Raw genomic sequence first — 25,020 nt, 5'->3', positions numbered from 1 at the left:
CTCCACATTGACTCGGTACAGTAACACCCTGTATATAGCCTTCACATTGACTCTGTACCGTAACACCCTGTATATGCCTCCACATTGACTCTGTACCGTACACCTGTATATAGCCTCCACATTGACTCTGTACCGTAACACCCTATATAGCCTCCACATTGACTCTGTACCGGTAAACACCCTGTATATAGCCTCCACATTGACTCTGTACCGTTAACACCGGTATATAGCCTCCACATTGACTCTGTACCGTAACACCCTGTATATAACCTCCACATTGACTCTGTACCGTAACACCCTGTATATAGCCTCCACATTGACTCTGTACCGTAAACCCCTGTATATAGCCTCCACATTGACTCTGTACGTAACACCCTGTATATAGCCTCCACATTGACTCTGTACCGTACCCTGTATATAGCCTCCACATGACTCTGTACCGTAACACCCTGTATATAGCCTCCACATTGACTCTGTACGTAAACACCCTGTATATAGCCTCCACACTGACTCTGTACGGTACCCCCTGTATATAGCCTCCCACATTGGACTCTGTACCGTAACACCCTGTATATAGCCTCCACATTGACTCTGTACCGTACACCCCTGTATATAGCCTCCACATTGACTCTGTACCGTAAAACCCTGTATATAGCCTCCACATTGACTCTGTACCGTAACCCCTGTATATAGCCTCCACATGACTCTGTACCGTAACACCCTGTATATAGCCTCCACATTGACTCTGTACCGTAACACCCTGTATATAACCTCCACATTGACTCTGTACCGTAACACCCTGTATATAGCCTCCACATTTGACTCTGTACCGTAACACCCTGTATATAGCCTCCACATTGACTCTGTACCGTAACACCCTGTATATAGCCTCCACATTGACTCTGTACCGTAACACCCTGTATATAGCCTCCACATTTGACTCTGTACCGTAACACCCTGTATATAGCCTCCACATTGACTCTGTACCGTAATACCCTTATAGCCTCCCATTGACTCTGTACCGTAATACCCTGTATATAGCCTCCACATTGACTCTGTACCGTAACACCCTGTATATAGCCTCCACATTGACTCTGTACCGTAACCACCCTGTATATAGCCTCCACATTGACTCTGTACGGTACCCACCTGTATATAGCCTCCACATTGACTCTGTACCGTAACACCTGTATATAGCCTCCACATTGACTCTGTACCGTAACACCCTGTATATACCTCCACATTGACTCTGTACCGTAATACCCTGTATATAGCCTCCACATTGACTCTGTACCGTAACACCCTGTATATAGCCTCCACACTGACTCTGTACCGTAACACCCTGTATATAGCCTCCACATTGACTCTGTACCGTACACCCTGTATATAGCCTCCACATTGACTCTGTACCGTAAACCCTGTATATAACCTCCACATTGACTCTGTACCGTACACCCTGTATATAGCCTCCACATTGACTCTGTACCGTAACACCCTGTATATAGCCTCCACATTGACTCTGTACCGTAACACCCTGTATATAGCCTCCACATTGACTCTGTACCGGTACACCCTGTATATAACCTCCACATTGACTCTGTACGTAACACCCTGTATATAGCCTCCACATTGACTCTGTACCGGTACCCCTGTATATAGCCTCCACATTGACTCTGTACCGTAACACCCTGTATATAGCCTCCACATTGACTCTGTACCGGTACACCCTGTATATAGCCTCCACATTGACTCTGTACCGTAACACCCTGTATATAGCCTCCACATTGACTCTGTACCGGTACACCCTGTATATAGCCTCCACATTGACTCTGTACCGTAACACCCTGTATATAGCCTCCACATTGACTCGTACCGTAATTACCCTGTATATAACCTCCACATTGACTCTGTACCGTAACACCCTGTAGATATAGCCTCCACATTGACTTGTACCGTAATACCTGTATATAACCTCCACATTGACTCTGTACCGTAACACCCTGTATATAGCCTCCACACTGACTCTGTACCGGTACCCCCTGTATATAGCCTCCACATTGACTCTGTACCGTAACACTCTGTATATAGCCTCCACATTGACTCTGTACCGTAACACCCTGTATATACCTCCACATTGACTCTGTACCGTAATACCCTGTATATAGCCTCCACATTGACTCTGTACCGTAACACCCTGTATATAGCCTCCACACTGACTCTGTACCGTAACACCCTGTATATAGCCTCCACATTGACTCTGTACCGTAACACCCTGTATATAGCCTCCACATTGACTCTGTACCGTAACACCCTGTATATAACCTCCACATTGACTCTGTACCGTAACACCCTGTATATAGCCTCCACATTGACTCTGTACCGTAACACCCTGTATATAGCCTCCACATTGACTCTGTACCGTAACACCCTGTATATAGCCTCCACATTGACTCTGTACCGGTACACCCTGTATATACCTCCACATTGACTCTGTACCGTAACACCCTGTATATAGCCTCCACATTGACTCTGTACCGGTACCCCCTGTATATAGCCTCCACATTGACTCTGTACCGTAACACCCTGTATATAGCCTCCACATTGACACTGTACCGGTACCACCCTGTATATAACCTCCACACATTGACTTGTACCGTAAACCCTGTATATAGCCTCCACATTGACTCTGTACCGGTACACCCTGTATATAGCCTCCACATTGACTCTGTACCGTAACACCCTGTATATAGCCTCCACATTGACACTGTACGGTACACCCTGTATATAACCTCACATTGACTCTGTACCGTAACACCCTGTATAATAGCCTCCCATTGACTCTGTACCGGTACCCCCCCCTGTATATAGCCTCCACATTGACTCTGTACCAGTACCCCCTGTATATAGCCTCCACATTGACTCTGTACCGTACACCCCCTGTATATAGCCTCTATATTGACTCTGTACCGTAACACCCTGTATATAGCCTCTATATTGACTCTGTACCGTACACCCTGTATATAACCTCCACATTGACTCTGTACCGTAACACCCTGTATATAGCCTCCAATTGACTCTGTACCGTAACACCCTGTACTATAGCCTCCACATTGACTCTGTACCGTAACACCCCTGTATATAGCCTCCACATTGACTCTGTACCGTAACACCCTGTATATAGCCTCCACATTTGACTATGTACCGTAACACCCTGTATATAGCCTCCACATTGACTCTGTACCGTAACACCCTGTATATAGCCTCCACATTGACTCTGTACGGTACCTCCTGTATATAGCCTCCACATTGACTCTGTACCGTAACACCCTGTATATAACCTCCACATTGAACTCTGTACCGTAACACCCTTATATAACCTCCACATTGACTCTGTACCGTAATACCCTGTATATAGCCTCCACATTGACTCTGTACCGTAATACCCTGATATAACCTCCACATTGACTCTGTACCGTATATACCCTGTATATAACCTCCACATTGACTCTGTACCGTAATACCCTGTATATAACCTCCACATTGACTCTGTACCGTAACACCCTGTATATAACCTCCACATTGACTCTGTACCGTAATACCCTGTATATAACCTCCACATTGACTCTGTACCGTAACACCCTGTATATAACCTCCACATTGACTCTGTACCGTAATACCCTGTATATAACCTCCACATTGACTCTGTACCGTAACACCCTGTATATAACCTCACTATTATTCTTTTACTTCTGCTGCTCTTAATTATTTGTTACTAAAATTTTCTATTTTTAACATAACACTTTATTTCTTTATTTTTCTTAAAAATCTTAAATGTTGGTTAAGTCACCGTTTCACTGTAGGGTCTGTTGTATTCGCGCAATGTGACGAATAAACTTTGATTTGATTTGGAGAGAAGAAGATGCTTGACCCCTTCTCCTTCATCTTCTTCTTCCTCTTCTCATCTCCTCTCCTCATTGCTTCCTGTTTTTTGTGTGTAATGGATTTGACATTTGATTCCACCAATGTTGAAATGTTTCTCTCCAGTCCTTGTAAAGAGAAACATGAGGAATGTGTGTTTGGACCTGATGTACTGTATAACACCCGGTAATCTCTCGTCCTAGCGATTGTGAGCGGAGGTGTGTGTTTGCATGGAGTGTGTGTCTGTGTGTGTGTGTGTGTGTGTGTGTGTGTGTGTGTGTGTGTGTGTGTGTGTGTGGTGTTCGTGTGTGTGTGTGTGGTGTGGTGGATGTGTTGTGTGTGTGTGTGGTGTGTGTGTGTGTGTGTGCTTCAGCAGTCAAAGGTGCAGCTGTCAAATGATAGCAGGGTGTTGAAGTTTCTCATCAACTTTGTGTTGTTGGCCCGAGACACAGTGTGTCCCAAAAGGCACCTATTCCTACATAGTGCACTACTTTTGACTAGGGCACATAAGTAACGCTCTATATTGTACATGGAATAGGGTGTCAATTTGGGATGTGGAAAATGCAGAGACATGAAGTCATTCTGCACCTGCAGCCACTGTTTACATTGGTCCCTAACCACCTTCCAGTCAAGAACACTCGTCAAAAACACAAAAAGGGACATTTCAGTTGAAAGAAGAAGTATTAGTTTTCACATCCATCTAATCGCAGGGTTTATGGCCGGTGTGAGTACTGTTTTCACATCCATCTATCAGCAGGGTTTTATGGCCGGTGTGAAGTAATGTTTTTCACATCTACCTATCAGCAGGTTTATGGCCGGTGTGAGTACTGTTTTCACATCTACCTATCGGCAGGGTTTTATGGCCGGTGTGAGTACTGTTTTCACATCTACCTATCGGCAGGGTTTATGGCCGGTGTGGAGTAACTGTTTTCACTCCATCTATTAGCAGGGTTTATGGCCGGTGTGAGTACTGTTTTTCACATCTAACCTATCGGCAGGGTTTATGGCCGGTGTGAGTACTGTTTTAACATCTACCTATCGGCAGGGTTTATGGCCGGTGTGAGTACTGTTTTCACATCCATCTAATCGCAGGGTTTATGGCCGGTGTGAGTACTGTTTTCACATCCATCTATCAGCAGGGTTTATGGCCGGTGTGAGTACTGTTTTCACATCTACCTATCGGCAGGGTTTATGGCCGGTGTGAGTACTGTTTTCACATCTACTATCGGCAGGGTTTATGGCCGGTGTGAGTACTGTTTTCACATCTACCTATCGGCAGGGTTTATGGCCGGTGTGAGTACTGTTTTCACATCTACCTATCGCAGGGTTTATGGCCGGTGTGAGTACTGTTTTTCACATCCATCTAATCGCAGGGTTTATGGCCGGTGTGAGTACTGTTTTCACATCCATCTATCAGCAGGGGTTTATTGGCCGGTGTGAGTACTGTTTTCACATCTACTATCGGCAGGGTTTATGGCCGGTGTGAGTACTGTTTTCACATCTACCTATCGCAGGGTTTATGGCCGGTGTGAGTACTGTTTTCACATCCATCTAATCGCAGGGTTTATGGCCGGTGTGAGTACTGTTTTCACATCTACCTATCAGCAGGGTTTATGGCCGGTGTGAGTACTGTTTCCACATCTGCCTATCGGCAGGGTTTATGGCCGGTGCGAGTACTGTTTTTCACATCTACCTATCGGCCAGGGGTTTATGGCCGGTGTGAGTACTGTTTTCACATCTACCTATCGGCAGGGTTTATGGCCGGTGTGAGTACTGTTTTCACATCTACCTATCGGCAGGGTTTATGGCAGGTGTGAGTACTGTTTCACATCCATCTAATCGCAGGGTTTATGGCCGGGTGTGAGTACTGTTTTCACATCCATCTAATCGCAGGGGTTTTATGGCCGGTGTGAGTACTGTTTTCACATCTACCTATCGGCAGGGTTTATGGCCGGTGTGAGTACTGTTTTCACATCTACCTATCAGCAGGGTTTATGGCCGGTGTGAGTACTGTTTTCACATCCATCTATCAGCAGGGTTTATGGACGGTGTGAGTACTGTTTTCACATCTACCTATCGGCAGGGTTTATGGCCGGTGTGAGTACTGTTTTCACATCTACCTATCGGCAGGGTTTATGGCCGGTGTGAGTACTGTTTTCCACATCCATCTAATCGCAGGGTTTATGGCCGGTGTGAGTACTGTTTTCACATCCATCTATCAGCAGGGTTTATGGGCCGGTGTGAGTACTGTTTTCACATCTACCTATCGGCAGGGTTTATGGCCGGTGTGAGTACTGTTTTCACATCTACCTATCGGCAAGGGTTTATGGCCGGTGGTGAGTACGTTTTCACATCTACCTATCAGCAGGGTTATGCGGTGTGAGTACTGTTTTCCACATCCATCTAATCGCAGGTTTATGGCCGGTGTGAGTACTGTTTTCACATCCATCTTATCAGCAGGGTTTATGGCCGGTGTGAGTAATGTTTTCACATCTACCTATCGGCAGGGTTTATGGCCGGTGTGAGTACTGTTTTCACACTCTACCTATCGGCAGGGTTTATGGCCGGTGTGAGTACGTTTTCACACTCTAACCTATCAGCAGGGTTTATGGCCGGTGTGAGTACTGTTTTCACATCCATCTAATCGCAGGGTTTATGGCCGTGTGAGTACTGTTTTCACATCCTCTATCAGCAGGGTTTATGCCGGTGTGAGTAACTGTTTTCAACATCTACCTATCGGCAGGGTTTATGGCCGGTGTGAGTACTGTTTCACATCTACCTATCGGCAGGGTTTATGGCCGGTGTGAGTAACGTTTCACATCTACCTATCAGCAGGGTTTATGGCCGGTGTGAGTACTGTTTTCCCATCCATCTAATCGCAGGGTTTATGGCCGGTGTGAGTACTGTTTTCACATCCATCTATCAGCAGGGTTTATGGCCGGTGTGCAGTACTGTTTTCACATCTACCTATCGGCAGGGTTTATGGCCGTGTGAGTACTGTTTCACATCTACCTATCGGCAGGGTTTATGGCCGGTGTGAGTACGTTTTCACATCCATCTAATCGCAGGGTTTATGGCCGGTGTGAGTACTGTTTTCACATCTACCTATCAGCAGGGTTTACTGGCCGGTGTGAGTACTGTTTTCACATCTACCTATCGGCAGGGTTTATGGCCGGTGGTAGTACTGTTTTCACATCTACCTATCGGCAGGGTTTATTGGCCGGTGTGAGTATTGTTTTCACATCTACCTATCGGCAGGGTTTATGGCCGGTGTGAGTACTGTTTTCACATCTACCTATCGGCAGGGTTTATGGCCGGTGTGAGTACTGTTTTCACATCCATCTAATCGCAGGGTTTTATGGCCGGTGTGAGTACTGTTTTCACATCCATCTAATCGCAGGGTTTATGGCGGTGTGAGTACTGTTTTCACATCTACCTATCGGCAGGGTTTATGGTCGGTGTGGAGTACTGTTTTCACATCTACCTATCGGCAGGGTTTATGGCCGGTGTGAGTACTGTTTCACCATCTACATCTCGGCAGGGTTTATGGGCCGGTGGTGAGTACTGTTTTCACATCTACCTATCGGCAGGGTTTTATGGCCGGTGTGAGTCTGTTTTCAATCTACCTATCGGCAGGGTTATGGCCGTGTGAGTACTGTTTTCACATCTACCTATCGGCAGGGTTTATGGCCGGTGTGAGTACTGTTTTCACATCTACCTATCGGCAAGGTTTTATGGCCGGTGTGAGTACTGTGTTTCACATCTACCTATCGGCAGGGTTTATGGCCGGTGTGAGTACTGTTTTCACATCTTACCTATCGGCAGGGTTTATTGCCGGTGTGTGTACTGTTTTCACATCTACCTATCGGCAGGGTTTATGGCCGGTGTGAGAACTGTTTTTCACATCCATCTAATCGCAGGGTTTTATGGCCGGTGTGAGTACTGTTTTCACATCTACCTATCGGCAGGGTTTATGGCCGGTGTGTGTGTGTGTGTACTGTTTCACATCTACCTATCGGCAGGGTTTATTGCCGGTGTGTGTACTGTTTTCACATCTACCTATCGGCAGGGTTTATGGCCGGTGTGTGTGTGTGTACAGTTTTCACATCTACCTATCGCAGGGTTTTATGGCCGGTGTGTGTGTGTACTGTTTTCACATCTACCTATCGGCAGGGTTTATGGCCGGTGTGTGTGTGTGTTCACATCTACCTATCGGCAGGGTTTATGGCCGGTGGGGTGTGTGTGTACTGTTTTCACATTCTACCTATCGGCCAGGGTTTATGGCCGGTGTGTGTGTGGTGTAATGTTTTCACATCTACCTATCGGCAGGGTTTATGGCCGGTGTGTGTGTGTACTGTTTTCACATCTACCTATCGGCAGGGTTTATGGCCGGTGTGTGTGTGTGTACTGTTTTCACATCTACCTATCGGCAGGGTTATGGCCGGTGTGTTGTGTGGTGTACTGTTTTCACATTCTACCCTATCGGCAGGGTTTTATGGTCGGTGTGAGTACTGTTTTCACAGTCTGTTTCACATCTACCTATCGGCAGGGTTTATGGCCGGTGTGAGTACTGTTTTCACATCTACCTATCGGCAGGGTTTATGGCCGGTGTGAGTACTGTTTCACATCTACTATCGGCAGGGTTTATGGCCGGTGTGAGTACTGTTTTCACATCTACCTATTGGCAAGGTTTATGGCCGGTGTGAGTACTGTTTTCACATCTACCTATCGGCAGGGTTTATGGCCGGTGTGAGTACTGTTTTCACATCTACCTATCGGCAGGGTTTATTGCCGGTGTGTGTACTGTTTTCACATCTACCTATCGGCAGGGTTTATGGCCGGTGTGAGAACTGTTTTTCACATCCATCTAATCGCAGGGTTTATGGCCGGTGTGAGTACTGTTTTCACATCTACCTATCGGCAGGGTTTATGGCCGTGTGTGTGTGTGTGTACTGTTTTCACATCTACCTATCGGCAGGGTTTATTGCCGGTGTGTGTACTGTTTTCACATCTACCTATCGGCAGGGTTTATGGCCGGTGTGTGTGTGTGTGTACTGTTTTCACATCTACCTATCGGCAGGGTTTATGGCCGGTGTGTGTGTGTACTGTTTTTCCACATCTACCTATCGGCCAGGGTTTATGGCCGGTGTGTGTGTGTGTGTTCACATCTACCTATCGGCAGGGTTTTATGGCCGGGTGTGTGTGTTGTACTGTTTTCACATCTACCTATCGGCAGGGTTTTATGGCCGGTGTGTGTGTGTGTAATGTTTTCACATCTACCTATCGGCAGGGTTTATGGCCGGTGTGTGTGTGTACTGTTTTCACATCTACCTATCGGCAGGGTTTATGGCCGGTGTGTGTGTACTGTTTTCACATCTACCTATCGGCAGGGTTATGGCCGGTGTGTGTGTGTGTACTGTTTTCACATCTACCTATCGGCAGGGTTTATGGCCGGTGTGTGTACTGTATTCACATCTACCTATCGGCAGGGTTTATGGCCGGTGTGTGTACTGTATTCACATCTACCCTATCGGCAGGGTTTATGGCCGGTGTGTGTACGGTATTCACATCTACCTATCGGCAGGGTTTATGGCCGGTGTGTGTACTGTATTCACATCTACCTATCGGCAGGGTTTATGGCCGGTGTGTGTACTGTTATTCACATCTACCTATCGGCAGGGTTTATGGCCGGTGTGTGTACTGTATTCACATCTACCTATCGGCAGGGTTTATGGCCGGTGTGTGTGTGTACTGTATTCACATCTACCTATCGGCAGGGTTTATGGCCGGTGTGTGTACTGTATTCACATCTACCTATCGGCAGGGTTTATGACATAAGAAGTTAACAAAGCAAAAGCAGAAGAAGTGAAGTCTGTTCAGAGACAACAAAACCATCAGCTGTAATGACAATAAAACCATCAGCCATAATGACAATAAAACCATCAGCTGTAATGACAATAAAACCATCTGCCATAATGACAATAAAACCATCAGCTGTAATGACAATAAAACCATCAGCTGTAATGACAATAAAACCATCAGCTGTAATGACAATAAACCATCAGCCATAATGACAATAAACCATCAGCTGTAATGACAATAAACCATCAGCTGTAATGACAATAAAACCATCAGCCATAATGACAATAAAACCAACAGCTGTAATGACAATAAAACCATCTGCCGTAATGACAATAAAACCATCAGCCATAATGACAATAAAACCATCAGCTGCAATGACAATAAAACCATCTGCCGTAATGACAATAAAACCATCAGCCATAATGACAATAAAACCATCAGCTGTAGTGACAATAAAACCATCTGCCGTAATGACAATAAAACCATCAGCTGTAATGACAATAAAACCATCTGACGTAATGACAATAAAACCATCAGATGTAATGACAATAAAACCATCTAACGTAATGACAATAAAACCATCTGCCATAATGACAATAAAACCATCAGCCATAATGACAACAAAACCATCTGCCATAATGACAACAAAACCATCTGCCATAATGGCAATAAAACCATCTGCCATAATGACAATAAACCATCAGCCATAATGACAATAAAACCATCAGCTGTAATGACAATAAAACCATCAGCTGTAATGACAATAAAACCATCTGCCATAATGACAATAAAACCATCAGCTGTAATGACAATAAAACCATCAGCTGTAATGACAATAAAACCATCAGCTGTAATGACAATAAAACCATCAGCTGTAATGACAATAAAACCATCTACCGTAAAGACAATCGGTTGTGAGTTACACTGCTGACAATACCTGACTCCACCACACACTCCCCAGACCTACACTCCTTTTGGTTCCAGGTAGAACCCTTTTAGGTTGCAGGTAGAACCCTTTTGGGTTCAATGTAAAAACCCTCTGTGATAAGTGTCCTAGATGGAACCAAAAACAGGTTCTACGTGGAGACACAAAGGGTTATCCTAGGGGGACAGCCGAAGAACTCTTTCAGGTTCTAGATAGCACCGTTTTTTTTTTACAAGAGTTTAGCAATCACAGACAACAGTAATTGGGGGGTGTTTAAATTTGTTTGCAATGGAAATCTATTTCTTCCATATCCCAACTCCCCCTGAGACACTTGAGTGGGGTCACGGCCAGGGTCACCATTGTAGAGCAATTAAGCTTCGGTGCCTTTCTCAAGGACACAGCACTAGATAAACAATCCTTGCCTTGTCGACTCCAGTATTCGAACCAGCAATCTTTCAGTTATTGGCCCAACACTCTAACCTTGAGGCTACCTACCGCCCATGTGGTACAGTCTTTTGACTCCAACAAGCAGTCTGTGAACATATCATCATTCACAATCATGGTTCAGACTAGTAAGTAAGACTATGAATGGCTGGGAACAAAATAACAGAGGAACACAATTTACATGACCAGTTCGTTGGTTCGATCGATCGATCGATTTAAAGACCTTTATTAGTTACCAGCAGCTTTCTTCCAATCTAATTGTGGCATCAAACAGGTGCAGTTCTAACCCATTAACTCAAATGTAACTGGAAGAGGCACAGTCAGTCATATGACAAAGTGTATCTGCTTTGGGTTCTTTGAGGAATTGCTGTGAAATTTGCAGAGGAACCCCTCTTGCTATGGAGAGATGTATTTCATTCTCTCTCTCTCTCTCTCTCTCTTAACCTCTCTCTCTCTTAATCTCTCTCTCTCTCTCTCTCTTAATCTCTCTCTCTCTCTCTCTCTCTATCTCGCTCTCTCTCTCTCTCTCTCTCTCTCTCTCTCTCTCTTTCTCTCTCTCTCTCTCTCTCTCTCTCTCTCTCTCTCTCTCTCTCTCTTTCTCTCTCTCTCTCTCTCTCTCTCTCTCTCTCTCTCTCTTAACCTCTCTCTCTCTTAACCTCTCTCTCTCTCTCTCTCTCTCTCTCTCTCTCTCTCTCTCTCTCTCTCTAACCCCAGAGAGTGACCTCAGGAACCCAGTCCGGCCGACCCATCTTAAGGGAGGGGGAGGGCAGGATGTTATCATTCACACACAAACCTCTGACCACACACCCACAAACCATAATCCCTAGGGCTAGATTTATAGTACAACATGGGGTGGCAGGCCTGTCAGACACACATAGAGGCAGGCCTGTCAGACACACAGAGAGGCAGGCTTGTCAGATACACAGAGAGGCAGGCCTGTCAAACACACAGAGAGGCAGGCCTGTCAGACACACAGGGAGGCAGGCCTGTCAAACACACAGAGAGGCAGGCCTGTCAGACACACAGAGAGGCAGGCCTGTTAGATACACAGAGAGGCAGGCCTGTTAGATACACAGAGAGGCAGGCCTCTCAGACACACAGAGAGGCAGGCCTGTCAGACACACATAGAGGCAGGCCTGTCAGATACACAGAGAGGCAGGCCTGTCAGATACACAGAGGGGCAGGCCTGTCAGATACACAGAGAGGCAGGCCTGTCAGACACAAAGGGAGGCAGGCCTGTCAAACACACAGAGAGGCAGGCCTGTCAGACACACAGAGAGGCAGGCCTGTTAGATACACAGAGAGGCAGGCCTGTTAGATACACAGAGAGGCAGGCCTCTCAGACACACAGAGAGGCAGGCCTGTCAGATACACAGAGAGGCAGGCCTGTCAGATACACAGAGAGGCAGGCCTGTCAGATACACAGAGGGGCAGGCCTGTCAGATACACAGAGAGGCAGGCCTGTCAGACACAAAGGGAGGCAGGCCTGTCAAACACACAGAGAGGCAGGCCTGTCAGACACACAGAGAGGCAGGCCTGTCAGATACACAGAGAGGCAGGCCTGTCAGACAAACAGAGAGGCAGGCCTGTCAGATACACAGAGAGGCAGGCCTGTCAGATACACAGAAGGGCAGGCCTGTCAAACACACAGAGAGGCAGGTCTGTCAAACACACAGAGGGGCAGGCCTGACAGATACACAGAGAGGCAAGCCTGTCAGACACACAGAGAGACAGGCCTGACAGACAAAAATAAATGACTGATTAGAGAGGATATTTTCCTAGCAGGTATCATACTAATACAAGCCCACCTTCCAGGGAGAGATTATACCACACCAGCATGACAGATGGACATGAAACTAGATAGTAAATGTAGCCTACTTATAAAACAGCACATTTGGATCCTGGATGCTGATTGATTGTCACATTGTTCACCCGCCAGGGTCAGATGAGGATTGGCCACCCCTCAGAGTCATATAGACAATAATAAATACAAAATGCCACGATGCAATAATTCCATTTCAAGTATCAATGCGTATCCACTGTCCCGCAGACCAGTCAGAAACTTAATCTCCCCCCGGGGAACAAAAGTGAGTAGAAATAATTTATTATACTTCTTACCTAGCATTTGGTTTGGTACAGTGGGGGTTATTAATAGAAACCTTGTTGTGTGCTATTCCGATCTGTTTAACATGTTGCATTTATACATTTCTTTGATCTCCAACATACCTCTGCATTTGAACATGACGAGACCAACAGCTTTTCTCTGATTCAGGGCGAATTCCTTCATATAGGATGGCTTCACCTCAGACCTAACAACAGCCCTTAGTCAAGAGTTATTACACGATAATCCCCCGGGTTCATATGCCGTATTGCTGAAATAATTATCTAGTTTAATTAAAGGGATAGTTCGGGATATTGGCAATGAATGCACGCTAGTTAGGGACTTCAAATCAAATCAAATTTTATTTATGTCAAACTGAAGGAAGAGACATAAAAATGGTATCCACAGGTTAATCTGACTCTGGGGAAGTAGATAAAGGGCCTCATTGTTAAAATCTCAAATTATGACTTTAACGATCACATGACCGGACCAAGAAAGCTCTTGTCCCATCTGAAGTCATGGATAGGTCATTTTTAGTCATATACTGTATAGTGAGCCTCTTAAAGAAGAAGTTACAGGTCTGTGAGTGCCAGAAATCTTGCTTGTTTGTAGGTGACCAAATACTTATTTTCCACCATAATTTGCAAATAAATTCATTAAAAATCCTACAATGTGATTTTCTGGATTTATTTTTCTCATTTTCTCTGTCATAGTTGAAGTGTACCTATGATGAAAACTACAGACCTCTCTCATCTTTTTAAGTGGGAGTACTTGCACAATTGGTGGCTGACTAAATACTTTTTTGCCCCACTGTATAGTCATTTATAGTCATTGATCACCCGACACAGCTAGAAGAGAACCGGCCACCCCTCAGAGCCTGGTTCCTCTCTAGGGTTCTTCCTAGGTTCCTGTCTTTCTAGGCGTTCCACTAGCGGAACGTTTCGACAACATCCGGTGAAATTGCAGAGCGCGAAACTCCTAAAAAATGATTAGAAATATTTCACTTTCATACAATCACAAGTGCAATACACCAAAATACAGTTTAACATGTTGTTAATCTAGCCACCGTGTCAGATGTTTTAAAAGGCTTTACGGCGAAAGCAAACCATGCTATTATCTGAGGACAGCACCCCATCAAACAAATGACTGTCAAAATAGTCATATATACATTCATTGATAGTCATAAATAGTCGTATATATATTAATTGACAGTCATAAATAGTCATATATATTAAATGATAGTCATAAATAGTCATATATATTAATTGACAGTCATATATAGTCACATATATTAAATGACAGTCATAAATAGTCATATATTTTGATTGATAGTAATATATAGTCACATATGACTCTGGTCTCAGTGTCTCCTGACCCCTCCTGTCTCAGCCTCCAGTATTTATGCTGCAGTAGTTTATGTGTCGGGGGGCTAGGGTCAGTTTGTTATATCTGGAGTACTTCTCCTGTCCTATTCGGTGTCCTGTGTGAATTTAAGTATGCTCTCTCTAATTCTCTCTTTCTCTCTTTCTTTCTCTCTCTCAGAGGACCTGAGCCCTAGGACCATGCCTCAGGACTACCTGACATGCTGACTCCTTGCTGTCCCCAGTCCACCTGGCCGTGCTGCTGCTCCAGTTTCAACTGTTCTGCCTTATTATTATTGGACCATGCTGGTCATTTATGAACATTTGATTATCTTGGCCATGTTCTGTTATAATCTCCACCCGGCACAGCCAGAAGAGGACTGGCCACCCCACATAGCCTGGTTCCTCTCTAGGTTTCTTCCTAGGTTTTGGCCTTTCTAGGGAGTTTTTCCTAGCCACCGTGCTTCTACACCTGCATTGCTTGCTGTTTGGGGTTTTCGGCTGGGTTTCTGTACAGCACTTTGAGATATCAGCTGATGTAAGAAGGGCTATATAAATCAATTTGATTTGATTTTGATCGGTAGTCATTTATCGTCATATACAGTATAGTCATTGATAGTCATATATAGTCATTGACAGTCATAAATAGTCATTGACATTCATTGATAGTCATATATAGTCATTGATAGTCACTGATAGTCATTGATAGTCATTGATAGTCATATATAGTCATATATAGTCATTGATAGTCATAGATAGTCGTTGATAGTCATTGATAGTCATATATAGTCATTGATAGTCATATACAGTCATTGATAGGCATTGAAAGTCATATACAGTCATTGATAGTCATTGATAGTCATTGACAGTCATATACAATCATTGACAGTCATATACAGTCATTGATAGTCATTGACAGTCATATACAGTCATTGATAGTCATATATAGTAACACATGTCTATAGGGCCAGGAGGTTTTCCTGACCATAACCCGGACAAGAGTTATAAGCTATAAAATCTCTGAGTATCTAGACTAATAAACCTGAAGAGAACCTGGCTGCCACAGACCCCCCCAGCTACATGTAACTACAGTACAGCGAAACAACAACATCAACATTAATAAATTTCCTTAATCTAACTATAATACCTGGATAGTCTGCCAGTCGCACAACAATAGGCACTATAAAAACTATAAAAACGCTGTGCTGAATTCATTAAGCTAATGACAACAAAGTAATTTGCTGATGTGTGTGTTGGGGATCGCCATGGTGACATAATTAGGAAAACAGGATTGCGGTCCTGCTGTGTCGGCCCTACGTGCGTTTCAGATGTTACTTCACTGAGTTTAAACAATATCCTAATAAAACCCTTTCCACCAACCTCCCCCTCCTTTTCCCCTGGCACACAATGGTATTATACAATAGCTCCAATCTATCAACAGGAAATTAGGAATCAGTCTGAATCAACACATATACCGTAATTAGAAGAGAAGGATGAAAACCAGCAGTGCTGCTGTGTTGAGGAACAGGGATACCTACTCCTTGAGGAACAGAGGTTCTACTCATTGAGAACTAGAGGGTCTGTGGTGTTGAGGAACAGGGATACCTACTCCTTGAGGAACAGAGGTTCTGCTGTGTTGAGGAACAAGGATACCTACTCCTTGAGGAACAGAGGTTCTACTCATTGAGAACCAGAGGGTCTGTGGTGTTGAGGAACAGGGATACCTACTCCTTGAGGAACAGAGGGTCTGCTGTGTTGAGGAACAGGGATACCTACTCCTTGAGGAACAGAGGTTCTGCTGTGTTGAGGAACAAAACTACCTACTCCTTGAGGACCAGAGGTTCTGCAGTGTTGAGGAACAAAACTACCTACTCCTTGAGGAACAGAGGTTCTGCAGTGTTGAGGAACAAAACTACCCACTCCTTGAGGAACAGAGGTTCTGCAGTGTTGAGGAACAAAACTACCCACTCCTTGAGGAACAGAGGTTCTGCAGTGTTGAGGAACAAAACTACCCACTCCTTGAGGAACAGAGGTTCTGCAGTGTTGAGGAACAAAACTACCCACTCCTTGAGGAACAGAGGGTCTGCTGTGTTGAGGAACAAAACTACCCACTCCTTGAGGAACAGAGGTTCTGCAGTGTTGAGGAACAAAACTACCCACTCCTTGAGGAACAGAGGGTCTGCTGTGTTGAGGAACAAGGATACCTACTCCTTGAGGAACAGATGATCTGTGGTGTTGAGGAACAAGGATACCTACTCATTGAGAACCATAGGGTCTGAGGTGTTGAGGAACATGGATACCCACTCGTTGAGAACCAGAGGTTCTACTCGTTGAGAACCAGAGGTTCTACTCGTTGAGAACCAGAGAGTCTGCGGTGTTGAGGAACATGGATACCCACTCCTTGAGGACCAGAGGTTCGGCGCTGTTGAGAAACAGGGATACAGACTCATTGAGAACCAGAGGTTCTGTTGGGTTGAGGAACAGGGATACAGACTCCTTGAGTACCAGAGGTTCTGTTGGGTTGAGGAACAGGGATACAGACTCCTTGACTACCAGAGGTTCTGTTGGGTTGAGGAACAGGGATACAGACTCCTTGAGTACCAGAGGTTCTGTTGGGTTGAGGAACAGGGATACAGACTCCTTGAGGACCAGAGGTTCTGTGGTGTTGAAGAACAGGGATACAGACTCCTTGAGAACCAGAGGTTCTGTTGGGTTGAGGAATAGGGATACAGACTCCTTGAGAACCAGAGGTTCTGCAGTGTTGAGGAACAGGGATACCCACTCTGGTCAAGGTTATGGTCAGGAAAACCTCAAGGCCCTATAGGCATGTGTGAATGAAGACAGATTCTGTGGCGTTGAGGAATAGGGCTACCCACTCCTTAAGGAGCAGAGGTTCTGCTGTGATGAGGAACAGAGCAACCCACTCCTTAAGGAGCAGAGGTTCTGCTGTGATGAGGAACAGAGCAACCCACTCCTTGAGGACAAGAGGTTCTGCTGTGTTGAGGAACAGAGCAACCCACTCCTTGAGTACCAGAGGTTCTGCTGTGTTGGGGAACAGAGCAACCCACTCCTTGAGGACCAGAGGTGCTCAGAATAAAACGGGGCAGAGATGAGATGCTGATCTGTGTGTGAAATAAGTAAGTAGCCCACCGGTACCATAGTTAACTAGCCCTAAGTTAGAGTGGTGAATAACAGAGATGCCTACCTGTGTGTGAGAGCTTTAGTCGGGGTCCGCTCTGGTTCCAGGTTGCAGCGATGGAGTCTGTAGAGGTGGTGTCTGGTAGCAACAACAGCAGTTGGAGGAACACACCCAGCAGAACACAGGCCCTCCGTGGCCCCAGGGCCCTGATCGTTATCATTTTTTTTAAGTACCGGTGGTCGTCTCTGGTACAGCACCCAGTGGATCGTCTCAGCAGTTTCTAATGGTGCTCTGTGAGAACAGGAAGAGAGAAAGAAGTGTTTGACAAGTTGTCATGGAAACAACTACTGAGTAAAAGTACTCAACTGAGTAAAAGTAAGGTTCTTATTTCCTGACCAGGAAACGGTAGAGGTATCGCCCATAGCAGGACCAGGAGTTTTTCCTGGATATGTTGCCATTGGGAGGTAACACTCCTCGCCCTAGTTATAACACATCATCCAGAGGCCAGGTGAAAAGCACATAAATCACTTTAAAATGCACACAGAAAATACAACTTAAAATGTAACTGGATACTCTTGTGAAATTAATTTCATATTGGACCATGAATTTGGTTGACATTTACAAGGGTTGGCTTTGTGCCAGACATACACACCTGTGTAAATCTTGAGAAAATTTGAACTTAAAAAGAAAAATGAAAAATGTGTTTGTTGTCATAATTCATCATAATGCCTGGCTCATAACTTGCCTTGAGGTTTAAAGTTTTAGCAGGTGGGGGAAATATTTGATGAGAGTCAGATAGAGCAGTCTACACTAGATACAGGGAAATTATTCAGACTCCTTTTTCCACATTTTGTTACGTTACAGCCTTACTCTAAAATTGAGTAAATTGTTGTTTTCCCCTCATTAATCTACGTACAATACCCCATAATGACAAAGCAGAAACAGGATTTTCTACATTTTTGCAAATGGATTAAAAATAAAAGACTGAAATTTCACATTTCCATAAGTATTCAGACCCTTTACTCAGGACTTTGTTGAAGCATCTTTGACAGTAATTACAGCCTCAAGTCTTCTTGGGTATGACGCTATAAGCTTGGCACACCTGTATTTGGGGAGTTCATCCCATTCTTCTCTGCAGATCGTCTCAAGCTCTGTCAGGTTGGATGGGGAGTGTCGCTACATACAGTAGCTATTTTCAGGTATCTCCAGAGATGTTTGGTCAGGTTCATGTCCAAGCTCTGGTTGGGCTACTCAAGGACATTCAGTGTCTTGTCCCGAAGCCACTCCTGTGTTGTCTTGGCTATGTGCTTAGGGTCATTGTCCTGTTGGAAGGTGAACCTTTGCCCCAGTCTGAGGTCCTAAGCACTCTGGATGATAATCGTTAATTTTTCCCTCAATCCTGACTAGTCTCCCAGTGCCTGCCGCTGAACACCATGATGCTGCTGCTACCACCATGATTCACCGTAGAGATGGTGCCAGGTTTCCTCTAGAATCTTGTTTCTCATGGTCTGAGAGTCTTTACGTGCCTTTTGGCAAACTCCAAGTGGGCTGTCTCATACCTTTTACTGAGGAGTGTCTTCCATCTGGCCACTCTACCAAAAAGGCCTGATTGGTGGAGTGCTGCAGAGATGGTTGTCCTTCTGGAAGGTTCTCCCATCTCTGTCAGAGTGACCATCGGGTTCTTGGGGACCTTCAATGCTGCAGATTTTTTTTTTAGGTACCCTTCCCCAGATCTGTGCCTCGACACACTGTGTCTCGGAGCTCTACAGACAAGTCCTTCGACCTCATGGCTTGGTTTCTGCTCTGACATGCACTGTCAACTGCGGGACCTTATATAGACAGGTGTGTGCCTTATCAAATCATGTCCAATCAGTTGAATTTACCACATGTGGACTCCAATCAAGTTGTGGAAACATCTCAAAGATGATCAATGTAAACAGAATGCACCTGAGATCAATTTCAAGTCTCATAGCGTAGGGTCTGAATACTTATGTAAATAAGGTATTTCTGTTTTTTATTAACATTTCTAAAAAACTGTTTTGGCTTTGTCATTGTGTGTAGATAGATTTTTTTATTTAATCAATTTTAGAATAAGGCTGTAACATAACAAAATGTGGAAAAAGTGAAGGAGTCTGAATCCTTCAGGATGCACTGTATATGGGAATATGAGTGGTTTTGTACATTTATGGTCAGAATCTTTGTAGAGCGTCGTTTTAGACCGACAAGATATGATCAGACAAGGAAGAGACAGCCCTTACCTCTCTCTCTCTCTCTCTCTCTCTCTCTCTCTCTCCACTCCCCTCCACTCCACTCTCTAAAACAAGCTTAATAGGATCTGGCTCAACAAGACAGAGCGTTGACGTGGATCCTTGTTTTTAAATAAATACTAAAGTCAAGTGAACTCTTTACCCCTGAAGAAGCTTTCCAGCTCACTTGATCTAACAAAAGGAAGGCCACGCTTCACAACCTATGTTCGGTACACAGTTAAGTTTCCAACCATCTTCCATCATGAAAGACAATGCATTAAGTACTCCAAGTGCTTCAGTTGAGACGCCAGATCATCAGAGCAGACTTTAGGAGACACGGTTTGATAAAGTGTTAAAAGGTGTTTATACATCACACTGAAAAGAAACCTGATCTGGACTAAGAGGGCCTCCTCGCCGTCGGTGTGGACAGACCAGCAGACTTGGTTTCAAGTAGGATTGGTTTTCTATCAGATACTTTGAGCTTGCCTGGAGCAGCTATCGCTGTCTACACCTCCTTTACCACTTGACCGTAACAGATGTTGGTGTCTGGAGCTTTGAGCCTGTGTGTGTGTGTGTGTGTGTGTGTGTGTGTGTGTGTGTGTGTGTGTGTGTGTGTGTGTGTGTGTGTGTGTGTGTGTGTGTGTGTGTGTGTGTGTGTGTGTGTGTGTGTGTGTGTGTGACACAGTCATTGCCTGCCATCTGGAAGTTACTCCCACTGAGAGCATCCCCTTCCCACAAAACTGATACAACTTTCAACTTATTTTTTATATTTCTTTCTTTAACCTTTACTAAATCAGGCGAGTCAGTTTTGATTCAAATTCTTATTTTACAATGAAGACCTGCCAATTGAGCAAGGAGAACAGTGAACCATTTTCTACTTTGGGTAAAGAGATTGTTCAGCAGCCTGAGCCAGTTTGAAGGTTGGATTGTGACGAGCTGATGCCTCATCGTCCTGTTATTATTATATATCATTATTATAACGGAAAACACTTCCATACTCAGACCATTTTAACTTGTGTCTGTGCAATTAAGTAATTTACTCATGATATGATTGTAAGCAAAGATCCCAGAAAGAAGGGGGAATCCTGTTTTGAAGGTTTTAAATGAATATGTCATTCAAATCACCGGTACTTTCCCCTCCTGGTTTCAGTAAGTGCTGACACGAAAATACGCAAAGGGGACAAATTATGAAAGCACTTAGAAAATGGATCCAGGGAAACAATCACTTTTAATTCACATTATTATGATCCGTTACATCATTCTAAGCTGACACTCACACATGTTGCCAATGAGCAGCCATGAAATGTTATTTTGTTCCCTTCTCAGAAGAGGTGAATTGCTGTCGTCATGGCTTTTAGAGAGAAACTGGCTTTTAGAGAGAAACTGGCTTTTAGAGAGAAACTGGCTTTTAGAGAGAAACTGGCTTTTAGAGAGAAACTGGCTTTTAGAGAGAAACTGGCTTTTAGAGAGTCCCAGGTCACTCCCTGAGCAGTGCATGCGCACTCAGGACCACACTCTTCGAAAAATAGGTTCCATATTTTTTATTTAATTTAAGTCAGTTAAGAACATATTCTTATTTACAATGACAGCCCACACTGGCCAAACCTGGACGACGCTGGGCCAATTGTGCGCCACCCTATGGGACTCCCAATCACGGCCGGTTGTGATACAGCCTGAATTCCAACCAGAGTGTCTCTGGGGGCCCTGCCATGATTGGGTAACTGAAATGCAGTGCCTTAGACCGCTGGGCACTCGGGAGCCTTCGAACATAACAGGGTTCTTTGGCTGTCTCCATAGGAGAACCCTTTAAAGAACCAAGTAGAACCCTTTTGAGTTCCATGTAGAAGAACCCACTGTGGAAAGGGTTTTACACGGAACCCAAAAGAGTTCTACCTGGAAACAAAAAGTGTTCTACCTGGAACCAAAAAGGGTTCTCCTATGGTGACACTCGAAAAACCCTTTTGGAACCCTTTTTTCCAAGAGTGCACTGCAGTAATATTAGTCAAAGTGATGAACTGAAGGCTCAAGGCCTTGGGTGCAGCCTACGCCCCAGTGAGAATACAAGAGACAGGGAGAGTAAATCATGGAGGTATTAACTATTAACATGTTACCAAGGAGAGGCTGTTAAGCTGTCACATCCTTTCTCCTTTGCACTGATGCTCTGTAATCACACCCATTTCTCTTCTCACAGCTCTGCTGAATACATCACCATCAGAGGAATGTAAATGTGGATTTTAGGAGGTTGGTAATGTGGCATGGCTAGATTTCTCCAAAGTTCTAGTTGTAAATATGAAGGAAAAAGTTGAGTCTTCGAGAGTTTGACTTCATTGGGTCACTACACGTTTGTAGTAAAATCCCAACAATAACCAAGACAACCATCATAGGGAGAAAGTGTTTGACTTTCTATTGGCTCCTATGCAACCTGGAAACCATCTAATCTATCACTGCTCACTCTCACTCCAGGAGTCTGTCTATAGGCTATAAGTACCATGGTAACCCCAGGAGTCTGTCTATAGGCTATAAGTACCATGGTAACACCAGGGGTCTGTCTATAGGCTATAAGTACCATGGTAACACCAGGGGTCTGTCTCTAGGCTATAACTACCATGGTAACCCCAGGGGTCTGTCTATAGGCTATAAGTACCATGGTAACACCAGGGGTCTGTCTATAGGCTATAAGTACCATGGTAACCCCAGGGGTCTGTCTATAGGCTATAACTACCTGTCACGTTCATCGTATTGATGAGAATAAATACTTATTTTAATAAAGAAGGACCACTAAACAAACTAACAAAACGACCGCTATGATAAACCGAGTGCTGACATGCAACTACACATAGAAAACAACCCACAAAACCAAAACGGAAAAATGGCAACCTAAATAGGATCCCCAATCAGAGACAACGATAAACAGCTGCCTCTGATTGGGAACCAATTCAGGCCACCATAGACCTACATTACCTAGACATACAGAAAACCCATAGATATACAAAAACCCTAGACAGGACAAAAACACACATACCCACCCTCGTCACACCCTGACCTGACCAAAATAATACATAAAACATAGATAACTAAGGTCAGGGCATGACAGTACCATGGTAACACCAGGGGTGAGGCTATAGGCAGTAATTACCACGGCAAAATCAGGGGTCTGTCTATAGGCTATAAGTACCATGGCAACACCAGGGGTCTGTCTATAGGCTATAACTACCATGGTAACACCAGGGGTCGGTCTCTGGGCTATAAGTACCATGGTAACAACAAGGGTCTGTCTATAGGCTATAAGTACCATGGTAACACCAGGGGTCTGTCTATAGGCTATAAGTACCATGGTAACACCAGGGGTCTGTCTATAGGCTACAAGTACCATAGTAACACCAGGGGTCTGTCTATAGGCTATAAGTACCATGGTAACACCAGGGGTCTGTCTACAGGCTATAAGTACCATGGTAACACCAGGTGTCTATAGGCTATAAGTACCATGGCAACACCAAATTGGTCCAGCCATAAAAACTGGCCCTAATAGGCTATATAAGAGCCTGGTCCTGCCATACAAACGGGCCCTAATTGGCTATATAAGAACCTGGTCCTGCCATACAAACTGGCCCTAATTGGCTATATAAGAGCCTGGTCCTGCCATACAAACGGGCCCTAATTGGCTATATAAGAACCTAGTCCTGCCATACAAACTGGCCCTAATTGGCTATATAAGAGCCTGGTTCAGCCATACAAACTGGCCCCAATTGGCTATATAAGAACATGGTCCAGCCAACCCACTATGGTAACCCATTAGGAATTACAGCACAAAGACTGACCTTTTCAATGAGATGTTAGCTACACACACATAGAGGCAATCAGTGACAGGGTTAAATAGTATAGTAAATATAAATAATATCAATACAAATAAATATGTTCATGTTATCACTTTATCAACAATATAATCTATTTTATTTTTAACTTAGGAGAGAGGAAGTCACACTAGCAGATTGTTTACATTGTTTGAGCCCTGTAGGAAATAGAAAATAAACATGGGTCTAGTTTGCTGATAGGTCCTGGAAAACCATGACACAACACCTCATCCTCCTCCCTGAGTCTCACCCCGAGTCCAGACCTGAAATTTGTCTAGCAGAGAGTTCCCTAGCCTGGCACACACACACACACACACACACACACACACACACACACACACACACACACACACACACATATTCTGAGTTCGTCAGGCTTTTGCTCGGGCCCACCCTTCACCTCATATCCTATTGGCTGTCAACAGCCCTTTACAGACTACTCAAGCCCAGCCTAATATGCGAGTTCTTGTAGGATTACACTTTTTTATTATTATTATTATTATTGGAGAGGCTTACAGCCAATATGGAAAAACTGAAAACTTCAATTATTATGTTTCTGGAATGTAACAAGAGTTTAACTTATGTCCTTCCTCAGGTAGAAAATCAAAAGCAGATAAAAAATGTATTGGTACTCTGTATGATAAATTGTAATTTCTCTCTATAACAATGTGTTCTATTATTGCTGTACACATCTGATGAATGGTCAGTGTTACTAAAAGGTGATGAATGGTCAGTGTTACTAAAAGGTGATGAATGGTCAGTGTTACTAAAAGGTGATGAATGGTCAGTGTTACTAAAAGGTGATGAATGGTCAGTGTTACTAAAAGGTGATGAATGGTCAGTGTTACTAAAAGGTGATGAATGGTCAGTGTTACTAAAAGGTGATGAATGGTCAGTGTTACTAAAAGGTGATGAATGGTCAGTGTTACTAAAAGGTGATGAATGGTCAGTGTTACTAAAAGGTGATGAATGGTCAGTGTTACTAAAAGGTGATGAATGGTCAGTGTTACTAAAAGGTGACTACTATGTAGTATATCCTGCTTTATGTAGAGAGAGGAAAGAGAGAGGGGGAGAGGGAGGGAGGGAGGGAGGGAGGGAGGGAGGGAGGGAGGGAGGGAGGGAGGGAGGGAGGGAGGGAGGGAGGGGAGAGAGGGGGAAGAGAGGGGGAGAGAG

General features: G+C 44.4%; 1 protein-coding gene across 1 annotated transcript in view; it reads right to left on the bottom strand.

Annotated features, from left to right (window-relative positions):
• The window catches only part of LOC109881347 (semaphorin-3D), a 164,883-nt gene that overhangs the window by 102,936 nt on the left and 36,927 nt on the right, over nucleotides 1-25,020 (bottom strand). The window contains exon 2 of the mRNA XM_031825737.1: nucleotides 17,817-18,041. Coding sequence (XP_031681597.1) covers nucleotides 17,817-17,970 — 154 coding nt within the window. The 5' untranslated portion in view covers nucleotides 17,971-18,041. The remainder of the gene's footprint in view (nucleotides 1-17,816; nucleotides 18,042-25,020) is intronic.

This window comes from Oncorhynchus kisutch, linkage group LG5 (genome assembly GCF_002021735.2).
Source record: "Oncorhynchus kisutch isolate 150728-3 linkage group LG5, Okis_V2, whole genome shotgun sequence".
Lineage (NCBI taxonomy): Eukaryota > Metazoa > Chordata > Actinopteri > Salmoniformes > Salmonidae > Oncorhynchus > Oncorhynchus kisutch.
This window is presented reverse-complemented; position numbering and strand designations above follow the sequence as displayed.